Genomic DNA, 13,080 nt, shown 5'->3' on the forward strand with positions numbered 1-13,080 from the left:
ATTCCTGGCAAATCCTAATTCCTCTGTCAGTGACTGCATGTGGAAGTCCTGTTTTGGGCTTCGTTCCAGAACTTGGTCTCTTATGAAAAAATCTGTTTCACCCTCAATACACTGAGGTGGACTTTCCACCCTCTCTCACAAATTCTATGGTTTTAATTTTTTCTTTTTTTTTTTGCATTTAACTCAAAAACTTTTATGCTTCTTTTTTATGTGGATGCAGTACTTGTTAAATTTCTCGGCCTTTTCTATGTTAGCTTATTGGAATGTCTTACATTAAGTGCTTCAGGCTGTAGTTTCATGTATGCTTTAGTCCTGCATAAGCCCACATTGCTGCTGAAGGAAGCAGCTGTCATTCTCATAAGTCAGCCGTTCATTCCCACACCTTTACCAACCCTTCTCTTATGCAGGCAGAAGTGTGAACTTAATTGGGAAACTGATCTGCGCTAAAAGGAATAATGTTTTGTTTATTTTTTGCCAGCTTAGTTTTATTTTGTCTCATTCCTCCAGGTCTGTTCACTGCACATCTATGCAACACACCTGTGTTCACTGCACAAAGGAGAAGGAGGTGCATGGGTGGGATGTGAGAGAGCAGGAGTGCTATGCGGAGGGGGGGAAGTGGGAGTGCTTCTTTCAGCTACATTGCTGTCTAAAGCATATGAGGAACTACTGCCCTCCAATAGGCAATTAAAAAAAAAAAAAGCTTGGTCTCAGATTTGTTGGCACACTTCACTTGCTAATGCAGGGTGTATTTCACATAGTATTTTGCAGGCACTTGTAAGCTCTCTATGGTAGCTCAGAGCTGCCTGGAACCTCAGAGCAAATGTCTTGCATGTCTTGCTACTAATGCCTTGCTGTTAGAGAAACTGTATTAGCTGAAGCTTGCTGCTGTAATAACCACAGTTTTGTAGTTTCCACTTGGCTGAGAATGAGGCAGAGAGAATTTGAGTAATGCTCAAAACATGGGCAAAACAATCTCATATCTGCCTTCCAAATAATGTGTAGCTAGATCCACAGAACAAAGTGGTGGGGGTTGCCAGAGCTGGCAGCTTGATAGAAGTAAGGCTGCTGCTGCTCCCTATATCCAGGTTGAACCAGAAGTGGGCCTAGGCATGTAGTTCCAATGCAGACAACCATACAAATGTACGTACAAACGCAGCTGGCCGCACAGATCAGCAGAGACAAAAACATTCAGAACTCACGTCGGCACAAACACCAGCAGCCTCTTTCTGTTCCCGTCTCTGACTGATCAGGGTGAAGTTACGTTAGTGGAAAAATGCATACAATACATATATACAGTATGGGTCCCTCCAATAAACAGCCTAACCGTACAGTCTGTCCAGGAGCAGGTCCTGGGTTCTCCATCTCCCCAGTTGCTGGCACCTGGAAGTACAAGCCCCAAGTTCCTGCAGACCCTTTCCAGTTGCTAGTACTCAGTCCCCATCACCCACAGATAAGTATGCATTCCCTGCCTTCCCAGCACGCTATGGATCCCCCAGTAACTGGTCTAAGACACTTAGTCTACCCCAGTAACTGGCCCTGGACCCAATGTACTTCCAGTTACCTCACACACTCACACCACACATAACACGCATGCACTGTGGATCCCTCATTAATTGGTGCCTGGGTCCTGCCAACCCTGTACACATGAACACACGTAGAGACCCAAACACTATGGATCTCTCCTGTAGTTGCCTTGCACACTCAGTCTAGCTGGTAACTAGCCCTTGGATGTTCTCGTCTCCAGCTGTCACAGGCACACATGCACATCTGCAAATGAGTTTCTCAGTCTACAACCTCATGGTCTTCCTGGTAGCTGGGTTGGATCTCGTGTGCCCTCCAGTAGCCAAATCACAGAGTCTGTGATGATCCAACCTAGACTTACTGCATCCTCCACACCTGGCTTCCCAGTGACTAATCCTACTCACCAGCTAGCCAGGCTGGTGATCACGCACTGATACACACATCCAGATGATGCGTGCACACTCCCACCTCTCCAGTGAGTTACTGGCACTGCAGACACACAAGGACCTATGGCCCTTGGGTCCCAACTCCAGTAGCTGGCACTTAGAGCTCTGTGGATGCATATACAGAGTCCCCTCACCTAGGAAAGTAGTTAGAAAGGAGTTTAATGAGAAGACAGGATGGACCATGCTGATCAGGTGCAGAGTATGGCCAGACAAGTGTACTGATCAACCTGGTTACATGTGACCCTTTATCCCCTTTTATCCCCTTATCTCTGCATTTTCCCAAGCGTGCTCCTCCTCAACCTCCTTGAACCCTCCCTTTTCCTGCCTTTGGTTCCTCCCTTAAACATCCCATAACAAGCCTTGTACAATCCCCAAATGGTGTTCCCTGTATCTCATAATAAGTCTCACCCCTCTATAGCTGGTAACCCTTCACAGCCTGAAAGGTGATCTGGAGAGCCTTTCCACTGACTCATCTTGGTGGGTTTCACCTGCCAGCTGATGAGGCTGGTGGCTCTCCTGTCACAGCCCTGGGAGGAGCTGGGATGGGTTGGGGGACTTGTTACTCTGACTAGGTTATTGGGGTTCCCTGCCTGGCATTGTGGTCCTTTCTGTTTGTGGAGATGGGCCTTTCCTGGGCTGATCTTGTGATAGCCTTGGCAGCAGCCAGGTCAGGGGGCTGGTTTCTCTCGGTCAGGTTATTTAGGTTACAGCAGCTGCTATTGTTCCTCTGTGCTCCCTTATATTGGTCAAGATCAGCCTTTTATCACACAGCCTGTCGCTGCGTAACAGAGGTGACTGTACCTCCTGTCCTCCTTGCACAGCACTTCACAGAAATCTGTTTTATTGCTTAGAAGGGCTATGTTACCAGAGCAGACATCTCAGTGCTGCTGCAAAGGGCTCCTTAAGCCCTGCAAGGGGGCTTGTAGTTCTTGGCAGACAGCACTTTAGATGGCTTAGACACAAACTTCAAAAGCAATGATGGTTATACTGGTAATGATGGCTGTACAGGAGATTGGTGTGGTAGTTGTTTTCTAAGGGAACATTTGAAATCCCACCAATCACACTCTCTGGAGGTAGCAGCTATAACATCATAACAGCTCTGTGAAGCCTCAGCTTGCTCAGCAAGGAGTGTCCCTTCTATTGTATTTGGTCTGGACTTCATGGCTGCTATTGAATTCTGTCTCAGTTTTGCATAATGGGGTAAGGTGCCTTTCTGCTCCAGTTTGTTTGTAGATGAATTCCTACAGTCAGATTTTCCTGGATAAAGGAGTGCTAAGACAGTTGGAACAGCTGGTTTTAGTATGAGTTGTGAGTCTGATGAGATGTATTTTCAGCATCGTCTCATTCTCGCACAAGACGGTAGCATTCCCCTCGCCATTTACCCATGCTGCTAGAGTAAGCCATTCCGTAACTGACGTGGTTTGGGTGCACAAAACTTCCTGTGATTGTTGGGGCCACCCTTCCAAAAGACTCTCTGTTCCAGTTTGTATTTCCCCATCTCAATTAAAAGGATCTTGTGGTAAAAATCATTTGGGGTGTGGACTGATCATGCTTCCCCATGTATCACACAGTCCTACACCCACCCACCCACCCATCCTCCAGTCCTGGTTGCTGCGGTTGTTCACCAGCCCAAGTGCCATTTCCCACCTGTTTGACTGGAAATAAGCAGACACCTCTTTTACAGCCTTTCTAAACAGTTGTCCATGTGTGTCCGAAAGCCGATCTTAATTTTGTATCTTCTGATAAGCCTCAGCCCTGTAACCCTTGCAGCCATAGATGTCCTTTGATATCCCATATCATACAGGAGTTCATTAAATGTTGATGGTACTTGTGTACAGGTGGTGTCCCAAGTCACCTTGGTTAGAGTAGTAAGGATGGATTGTATAAGTTCTATTGCAGCTTCTGCTGTTTCCATCCCTAGTGTGGCTGCTGATGTGCCATTAGACTTCAAAACCTATCTGGAGGCTACTCCTCTGTTAAGGAGTCCTATAGCTGCTTGAAGGTGGTTAGTATGGGCAGATGTAGACAATTCTTTTGCCTTTGTCGTGGTTTAACCCCAGCCAGCAACTAAGCACCACGCAGCCGCTCACTCACTCCCCCCCCATCCAGTGGGATGGGGGAGAAAATCGGGAAAAAGAAGTAAAACTCGTGGGTTGAGATAAGAACGGTTTAATAGAACAGAAAAGAAGAAACTAATAATGATAATGATAACACTAATAAAATGACAACAGTAGTAATAAAAGGATTGAAATGTACAAATGATGCGCAGGGCAATTGCTCACCACCCGCTGACCGACACCCAGCCAGTCCCCGAGCAGCGAATCCCTGCCCCCCCCTTTCCCAGTTCCTAAACTAGATGGGACGTCCCATGGTATGGAATACACTGTTGGCCAGTTTGGGTCAGGTGCCCTGGCTGGGCATGAGAAGCTGAAAAATCCTTGACTATAGTCTAAACACTACTGAGCAACAACTGAAAACATGAGTGTTATCAACATTCTTCACATACGGAACTCAAAACATAGCACTGTACCAGCTACTAGGAAGACAGTTAACTCTATCCCAGCTGAAACCAGGACAGCCTTCCAGACCCCCAGAGCCATATTGCCTGGTTTTTATAAAGAGTTGATTAGGTTGTGCATTTTGCATTTCAAAAGGGTGATTTGATATGACCATAAATAGTTCTGGCCAGGTCCAATGCCTGGTTCTTTCAGCTGCCTGAGTAGCTTTAGTACAACTAGTGTAGAGTGATCCAATGAACCATAACTCTGGTCTGAATTCAATACAAAAATCAATTATATTTGCTGGTAGCACTACTGGAGCCTTTATTTTGGTCTGCTGCCACAACAAGGAGACCCTAATAATGAGGCATTGGTTAAACTTTCTCCAGTTTTCCTGCATTTTCTGAGCATGTCAGCTCTCACAGGGCCTAAATGATGCATCATTTTTCTCAGGACTTTCTTCACTGCTTCCTATCTCCATGTGGTAGGCAGTGGTCAGTCAGAGCTTAAAGTTCTTGAAATACCTGTTTTGAGTCCTGTCTCTACAGATGGTAGTAGGAAATAGGTATGGCCTCAGCTTTAAGAATGCTCTGTCTATAAGTCTTAGTACATATTATTATAAATTTATAGAATTGCTTCTCTCAATAAAATATTAATACTAATTCATAGAAAGCCATGGTTCACAGCAGTTGCTTCTTCCTATTAAATGATACCCAAGCCAGAGAACTAGATTTAGGCTGGCTGGTTAGAAGTTGTTTTATGAATTTCTCATCTTCCTTTGACATTAGAACACTTTGGTACAATTTTCTTTAACAAAGGACTTTGTATACATGTGTAATCAAGTCAGTGTTGAAACCCTGCCCTCTTGGAAGGCTCCTGGCATTATGCTGGATATACAGGTTAGCACTTTAGGCATGATGTTCTTTGACTCATACATACAGAGAGATGGATGAAAAGGTCTGTTAGAAGTACGTGAAGTTTATTCCAAAATCCTATGATTTTCCTTTCCCAGAACAAGTAGCAGTTTTCAGAAGGAAAATGGATAGCCTATTCTAAGTTAGCGTAGGTGTACATAGGATTTTTTAATTAACTCCTCTTCATACTGCTAATTATGGGAGTGAAGGAAATGTTGTTTAGTTTCCAGGCTGAGACTGACATTTTAGACAGCCAAAGCCACTAACTAGGCAAAATACTCTAAGTATGTCTCAAAAGAACAAAAACTTTTCAATCTTCCATAGCAAAGTAAGACTCTGGAAGTCTGGCTTAATGCATTTAAAGAATCTGAAAAATCTAGATGAAGCTTCTTCCCCTAAAGGAGGAAAATAAAAAAAAGTGGGAAAAAAACATCGTATAAAACAGTATTTTGAGTCTTACATCAGCTCTGACTGCAGCTGCTGTTCACCCTTTGTGATTCTGTGTCCTGCTATTTTCCTCCGTCTTGAATAAAAGCAAAGCAAAATCTGTCAAATTCTGTATTGGAAACATTTGGTAGCAAAAGTTTAAGAACATTTTGAAAAGGTTAAATAGAAGAAAAGGTCTTGTCACCTATGTGGATCTGGTTTTAGGTAGAAAAGACTACTCTTTATATTAAATGTAAATCAAGGTGGTGCTGCAGGCACTAAGGAATGCATTTTCTCAAATATGTTATATGTATTTTTATCTTCATAACATCTTATCATTGTAAAACAACTAGTGCTAACTGTGTTTCTAGCTCAGACACTTTTTATCATGTGCAAATGCCTTTTAGGGTGCAGAGATTAAGTAATACGGTTTCTGAAAAAAAAAGGGATTCTTGCAAAACAGAAAATATTATTGAAAAATTTTAAAGAATTAAATCTCATACTTTATTACTGTTTATTGCATAGTTAGGATACAGGGACTGCTTCATGACAGATTTTTTTATGTATGTTGTTTTACTTTTTGGAAGAGATGCCCTGAGCTTTTTTTTTTTTTTTTCAATTTCTTGTTTACTATTGCAGTAGTTAAAATACAACAATAAATGCAATAGAACTAAATTGAATTCTTATTCTTTTTATAATCTATTCAAGGATGAAAAACTTTTGCTTTGTGATAGCTGTGGTAACTCATTCTCATTATTTTAAATCTAAGTGTGCTTTCTAGTTTAGGTGTTGAATTTAATAGCTGTACTCAATATTGGCCCCCACCAGTATATAACTGCACTAATACTGATTGAAATGGCAGTAAATATATTAAAAAAAAAAATAACTGGAGAGGATGCACATTATTACATTTTTAAAAGCCTCACAGTATTTAATAGCAAATGTTCATTTTTTTAATGAGTGCTGCAACAAGTAGAAAGAAATTTAAAAGGAAAAGATCTGCAATCCAAAAATTCCTTCTGTCAAATCCTGTGCTAATTTGACAGTGGAAACAGATACGATAGTCAGCATTTTCAACGATAGGTCATAAAATAGTAAGAGATCCCTTGTGAAAGATTTAGGGCTTCGTTCTGCTGTGTTTTGTGCAGTTTGGTCTTTATCTTGTAAAATTATTTAACTCTCGGAGGACCAAGCTTCCTGAAACTTAGGTAAAGAGGTGGTATGGGTCTGTAGATTGTGCTGAATCAAAACCACAAAATTATTACGTTGCAGGACTGTGTGTTTTCTGCACATTTGAATTATCTATGTGAGAGAGACTGCATCATGTGAACAAACAGTCTGATGAAGATGTTGCATAGGAAGAAACTGATTTGTCCCTTACCTGAAGTTGGGAACAGTACTTCCAATACGATGCTTGTCACTGCTCTGATTGTGACATCTAATTGCACTAGGATACTGTCCCTTTTCAAGAAAAGACAAATCAATGGCAGTTTGCCACCCAAGAGCTGAAAGAAAGACTGATATCATAGTTCCTGTTACTAATTAGAATAACTACATTTGAGTAATCTCAAACTGGCCTAAACAATAAAATAGGTGTTAGCAAACTAAAATAACAGTTATGATGAGAATTCTTCCATAAAAAGATCTGACAGATGGAGAGAAATAGAAATAGTTCTGTTGAAGTGCCAGATGCTCCCCTCAAGTCCTCCCAAAAGATGGAAAAAAAGCAGCCCTTAAAATAAATAAAATAAATTGAATTAATAGAATTCTTGGGCTTAGCCTGAGAATTAGAAGCTCATAAAAAGATCAGTGCAATTATCTTGCTCTTGGTAACTGGATACTGGGAAACTGGGTACTGCTAGCACCTTTTTCTAAAAAGGATATTGGAACACTCTAAGTTTGGATGATTTATGATCAAGCTATTTATGGTACATTAAGCCAAAGTAACATGGTATTGCAGGTTTCTTGTCATTGGTGCAATGTTTATTCTGTCAATATCTCATAAGGGGATATGGAAGACAATAATTTGCTATTTTTACTAACATAAATGTTTTCCCTTTTAGTTATTCAGATATTCTAATTGAAAGGGAGGTGTTAATGCAGAAGTACATTCATCTCGTCCAGATTGTAGAGACTGAAAAGATTGCAGCCAATCAGCTTCGACATCAGCTTGAAGATCAAGACACAGAAATTGAAAGACTTAAATCTGAGGTATGTGCCAGAGTCATCAAGCAATCACTGAATTACATTTTGCTGTGTGCATTTCAGTAATATTCAGTATTTCTGTAATGTTGTGAAAATAAGAGAACCCAGTAAGGTTAATGTATAATAGTCCTGTAGTAGTCCCCCTATGAACCCTTGGCTAAATATTTTTCTTAGAAATATAGGCTACTGTTAAACTGATTGGATTACTTCTTTGCAGAGACTTTAAGATGAGACATTGCTTTGCAGTATGGGTGCCATTGATTGCATTATTTTCTACCTGTCTTCACATGAGGAGTTTGATCCTCGTCATGTTGTCTTTGGTTGTGATAGTATTGAGAACTATTCCAAACTGCTCTATTTCATTGAATGTTAAAAATTTTGTTGCAGTCCTGAGCTGATGAAGTCTGAAAGACACACTTGGTTTTGAGAGGAGAACCAGCTCTCTTCTGGTCCTTCCTCCATCTAGATCAAGAGCCTTGCTGGTTTTCGCAGAACTGTGTTCATGTGCCTGTGACCAAGTACATGTTTGCATTCTGTGCAGCTTTAACAGGCTTGAAGAAGGGGAAAATATTTTTCTATTCTAAGACTTTCATTAGCTTGAGAAAGCATTTAATGAATGGTTGTTTTTTGTCAGATTATAGCTCTCAATAAAACAAAAGAAAGAATGCGACCTTATCAAGGCAACCAGGAAGATGAGGATCCAGATATTAAAAAAATTAAAAAGGTAAACATCCAACATTCTGTGCTTAAGAGGAGCGTGGGATGGGGGGTGTACTTCTGTATTTTAGTCTGCCCAGTTTTGTATTGATTTATTTTCATTAAGTACAGTCAAATAGCAAGATTCTTTTGCCCTGTCCCTACTTAAACCTCTTAAGTTACAACAGCTTCCTGTGTTTCAGTGCCACATTTATCCCATGGTGTATTTGTTACTTAAGTATTCATTTTTACTTTCAAGGTATATATTGAGTTTCTTAAAGAAGCTTGCACATTGCATTCAACTGCTTGTAAAGACTGAAATTAAGTTATGGGCTACATCCTGTGGGAATCAAGTGTATAGGCACTTTATACTCCTTTCTTATAAAAATGCTTACAAAGATATAAGAGAATGACTTATATTCTGTCACTGCAGCTGGAATACAAATATTGAAAACGCAGCAAGCAGTCTTGGTTTAGGTTGTCAGCAGGTCTGTTTGACGGTGATTGTTCCAGGGTACTATGACCAGTGGTTTTAATAACAGGGACAGAATTGTCCCAGTCTGTATGGCATTTACATGTGCAGCTTTTGGTAATCTTGCTTAAGGCTGGATATAGCCAGCCTCCAGAACTGTGGCCATAGCTGACTCCCACAAATCCTAATGCATGAGCATGAGTTGAATTCATGCTTGAAGATGTGGTCCCATATGTGTCACCCTTATTCTCACAGTGGTCAGTCTCTTAAATTGCATAATATCCTTTATGGCATGTGGACTTAGTTTCTGACTTTTTCTGGGTCATGCAGTCTGAGTCAGGGTCAGCACTGACCTGATACCCTTGTGTGAATTTTCCTTTTCAAGCAGATTAAACATTGTACTAGAAGCTGGAAATGTCTCTTTTAGTAGAAGGAGAGCTCTGATTCTGTATATAATTCACTGCATTCTACATCTTGATTGTTTAGACAATTGGGCCCCTTTTTTAAAGTTGTTTATTCAGAGTAAACTGCTACCAGTGAGATTTTGCATTTCTCTTTCAAGGTGAATGTTCTTCCCATTAAGATCAGGGCAAAGACATACTGAAATTTTCTGTGACAAGGTGTAGACCTTTTCTGTAATCTTTAATCCACTTGTAACTTCAATGGATTGTTATGCTTAAGTAGATTTTTCCATGACAGAGATACTTTTTAAGAATGCCAAAAATCTGCCTTTTCTGGATAATAGTATTGCTGGCCTAGGTGTCTGAGACTAGGCAGTATATTGATACTTAGCTTTAAATACACATGCTAAGTGGTATCCATTAAAACCAGAAAGCTGAGTTGAACAACTATTTCAGAATTATGTCACTAATGATATCGAGTGTCTCTTGAAATGTCTTACCTGGAAGTGTTGCACAGTACTTCTGGAGATATAAGAGAAATGTGTAAGGGAAGGTAAAAAGAGTTAAAAGCCTGCCGAGTGTGTAGCACAATTGTGCTGCTAGGAAGAGCATATACAAAGGTACAATGTTTGAGCTTGCAGTAAAAGGTACCTTGATATGTATGTGATATCTGTTCGATCTCTTTTCTGGCAACAAATACAACTAAGTGATTGTGGGAATTTCATTAACAAGCAGACATCTAAAAAAATATATAAATCAGGAGCAATTATAGATCAGTAAGGGCAACACTTTTTTTTTTTTTTTTAAACAGAGGTATTTCATTTAGAAGGTTATTTCTACAGTGAAGTGCTCATGATAAGTTTTGTAATGTTTTTTCTCATTCTTCCTTTCTGCCTGGTCCATTTTTAGGTCCAGAGCTTTATGCGGGGCTGGTTATGTAGAAGAAAATGGAAGACTATTGTCCAAGATTATATTTGTTCTCCCCATGCAGAAAGTATGAGAAAAAGGAATCAGATAGTTTTTAACATGGTGGAGGCTGAATCTGAATATGTGCATCAACTTTATGTTCTTGTGAACTGTTTTCTGCGGCCCTTAAGGATGGCTGCAAGTTCAAAGAAGCCACCTATCAGTCACGATGATGTTAGTAGCATTTTCCTCAACAGGTATGGGGCTTTTTGTTTGCTTTCTGGGGGTTTCACTGACCACTTCTTCCCATTCTGCTTCAGTTTACAGTAGTGAGATCTGGCAGTTGTTTTTTTTTCTCTGATATAAGTAATGTCATTGAGGTAGACCATGTTTCCAGGAGTAAAAGGCAAGGTGCTGTCAGTGATGCTGTTTGAAACCAGTTGGACCTCTTTGCCTCCTCACATTCTATTTCTGCCTCTGCTAGAGGAAGGAAAGGACAAATCATGCCTCTTGGGGCAGTTCTCATAATTTTCTGTCACCTTTCCTGTTCTCTTTTGTCTTAAGAGAGCAAAATTGGACTTAGTGGCCTCATATGATCCAGATAAGGCCCTGAGGATGAGTATGTCAACTTTTCTATTTTCTGTTGTTCTGCCTAAGGAGCTCCTTCCCTCTCGCTTGTCTTTTCATATCCTACAAAAAAGAATTGTAGCTTGCATTAAGCATCCAAGTACTATTATAATAAGTATGTACAAATAAGCCAACAGGCATCTAAAATTTGATCCAGGATTGGGATTGCATCTAAGTCTGCCTGAAACCTCTAAGAAATAGAACATGGTCCTTTAGTTATGAGACAGGATTCCCTTTCATAGCTCATTCATGATCACTGTACTCTTTATGGTTTCTCTTATAACTGGGATGTCGCCTTCTTCCGTTGACCTCATGAGCTAAAGTACAATATTAAGGTTCATGTTATAGAAGAGTTGAAAGTTTCAAATCTTAAACAGCAGCAAGGGAGAATGTAGATGACTACCACTGGCTTGAGGTTTTCTGCATCTTTTTAATCCCCTTAGGCTACTGAATGCTTTGTCAGAGATATTCTTGGAAAACCTATTCATTAAACTGGAACATATTATTTAATAGATGCTTTTGTTTAAAAGAATTAAACAGAATATGCCTTTTGCACCAAATACTATATATTTTGTAGAGATACTACACCAAAAATTTTAAACAATGCCATGAAAGGAAAATATACTAATACACTAATAACCAGGAAGAGATGTTTCTCTGTGAATTCTTAAGCAGAAAATAAAACCTAAATTTTCTTTTTGTATGTTTAAATACTTGTTTTTCAGTGAAACAATCATGTTTCTTCATGAGATATTTCACCAAGGCTTAAAAGCAAGAATAGCTAATTGGCCTACTTTAATCCTAGGTAAGTTACTGTATTTTTCTCTAGGGGTACAATTTTCATATTTATTTTTGAAATTACAGTGAGGTCTTTTTTTTTAAAGAAAGAACTTTTTAAAAGTCCCTTTAGAATGGAACACATTTCCAGAACTGACACCATGAGATCTGGTGGAGTGGGAGTCCCACATGGGCAGTAATGACTGTCTTGCAGTCCATACATGAGAATGCCTCTGCCCTAAACATTCATTAGACACAGACCCCTGAATTTTTGGTGGTATTGTCTGATTATTAACTAATCAGAACAACCATGTTTTGGCAGGTGAAAAGAACTGAGTTTAATGTTTCTAAAATCTCAGTATATTGGAAACAGAACTGATTATAGTAATTCCCTTCCATAGAGCATAGTAGTTTCTTTAAAAATACAGTTTGAGAGATGGATAGCTGGGAAAAAAAAGCATTTCTTGACTTTTTCTAGCTGACTTATTTGACATTCTGCTGCCAATGCTGAACATATATCAAGAATTTGTTCGGAATCATCAATATAGTCTACAAGTACTGGCAAACTGTAAGCAAAACAGAGATTTTGACAAACTCTTGAAGCAGTATGAAGCCAACCCAGCATGTGAGGGGCGAATGCTGGAAACTTTCCTTACTTACCCCATGTTTCAGGTAGTCTCTGTGTATTTTTTGTGCCTATTTGTTTTTAATGTTTGTTTGATTCATTTTGTGTTACTGACATTACAGTTGACTGAAGATTCTTCTTGCTTAACTAAAAATACACTCATGCAAATTAATTTAGTTTTAATTTGTTTTGTTGTTATAATGAAACTCTGCCTGTAGAGATCTTTTCTCCCAACTATAGTAATTCATCTCTATTCAGAATCTTATGTATGTTGAAGCAGAATGTGGGATTAGGACTAGCACCAAAAGAAAAAAAAGCTGAGAGACAATTACTCGACTTCTGCCTACTGCAGGATTATGAAGCAGTCCAGAGAGGGATAATGTACCTGGTATAGCAAGTGAGAGCACCTACAAACATTTTACTAGGAATACATTTTGAAACTTTCCTCCCACTTTGTTCTCCAGTGACCTGGTCTTTAGAAAATGAAAAATGTATTGCAAAAGTTTTCAAAACTTTATTATCCTTCTGATATTTTGTCTTGATCTGTCTGGATTAATTATTTGCGT

At 39.6% G+C, this 13,080-nt stretch overlaps 1 protein-coding gene across 2 annotated transcripts in view; it reads left to right on the top strand.

The window, feature by feature from the left end:
* RASGRF2 (Ras protein specific guanine nucleotide releasing factor 2) overlaps positions 1-13,080 on the top strand; it is a 133,124-nt gene that overhangs the window by 44,772 nt on the left and 75,272 nt on the right. For both annotated transcript variants that reach the window (XM_075020263.1, XM_075020264.1), the window contains exons 3-7: positions 7,869-8,016; positions 8,645-8,734; positions 10,489-10,742; positions 11,838-11,917; positions 12,368-12,561. In XM_075020263.1, the coding sequence (XP_074876364.1) occupies positions 7,869-8,016; positions 8,645-8,734; positions 10,489-10,742; positions 11,838-11,917; positions 12,368-12,561 (766 nt within the window). The remainder of the gene's footprint in view (positions 1-7,868; positions 8,017-8,644; positions 8,735-10,488; positions 10,743-11,837; positions 11,918-12,367; positions 12,562-13,080) is intronic.

Source organism: Buteo buteo, chromosome Z (genome assembly GCF_964188355.1).
Source record: "Buteo buteo chromosome Z, bButBut1.hap1.1, whole genome shotgun sequence".
NCBI classification, from domain to species: Eukaryota; Metazoa; Chordata; class Aves; order Accipitriformes; family Accipitridae; genus Buteo; species Buteo buteo.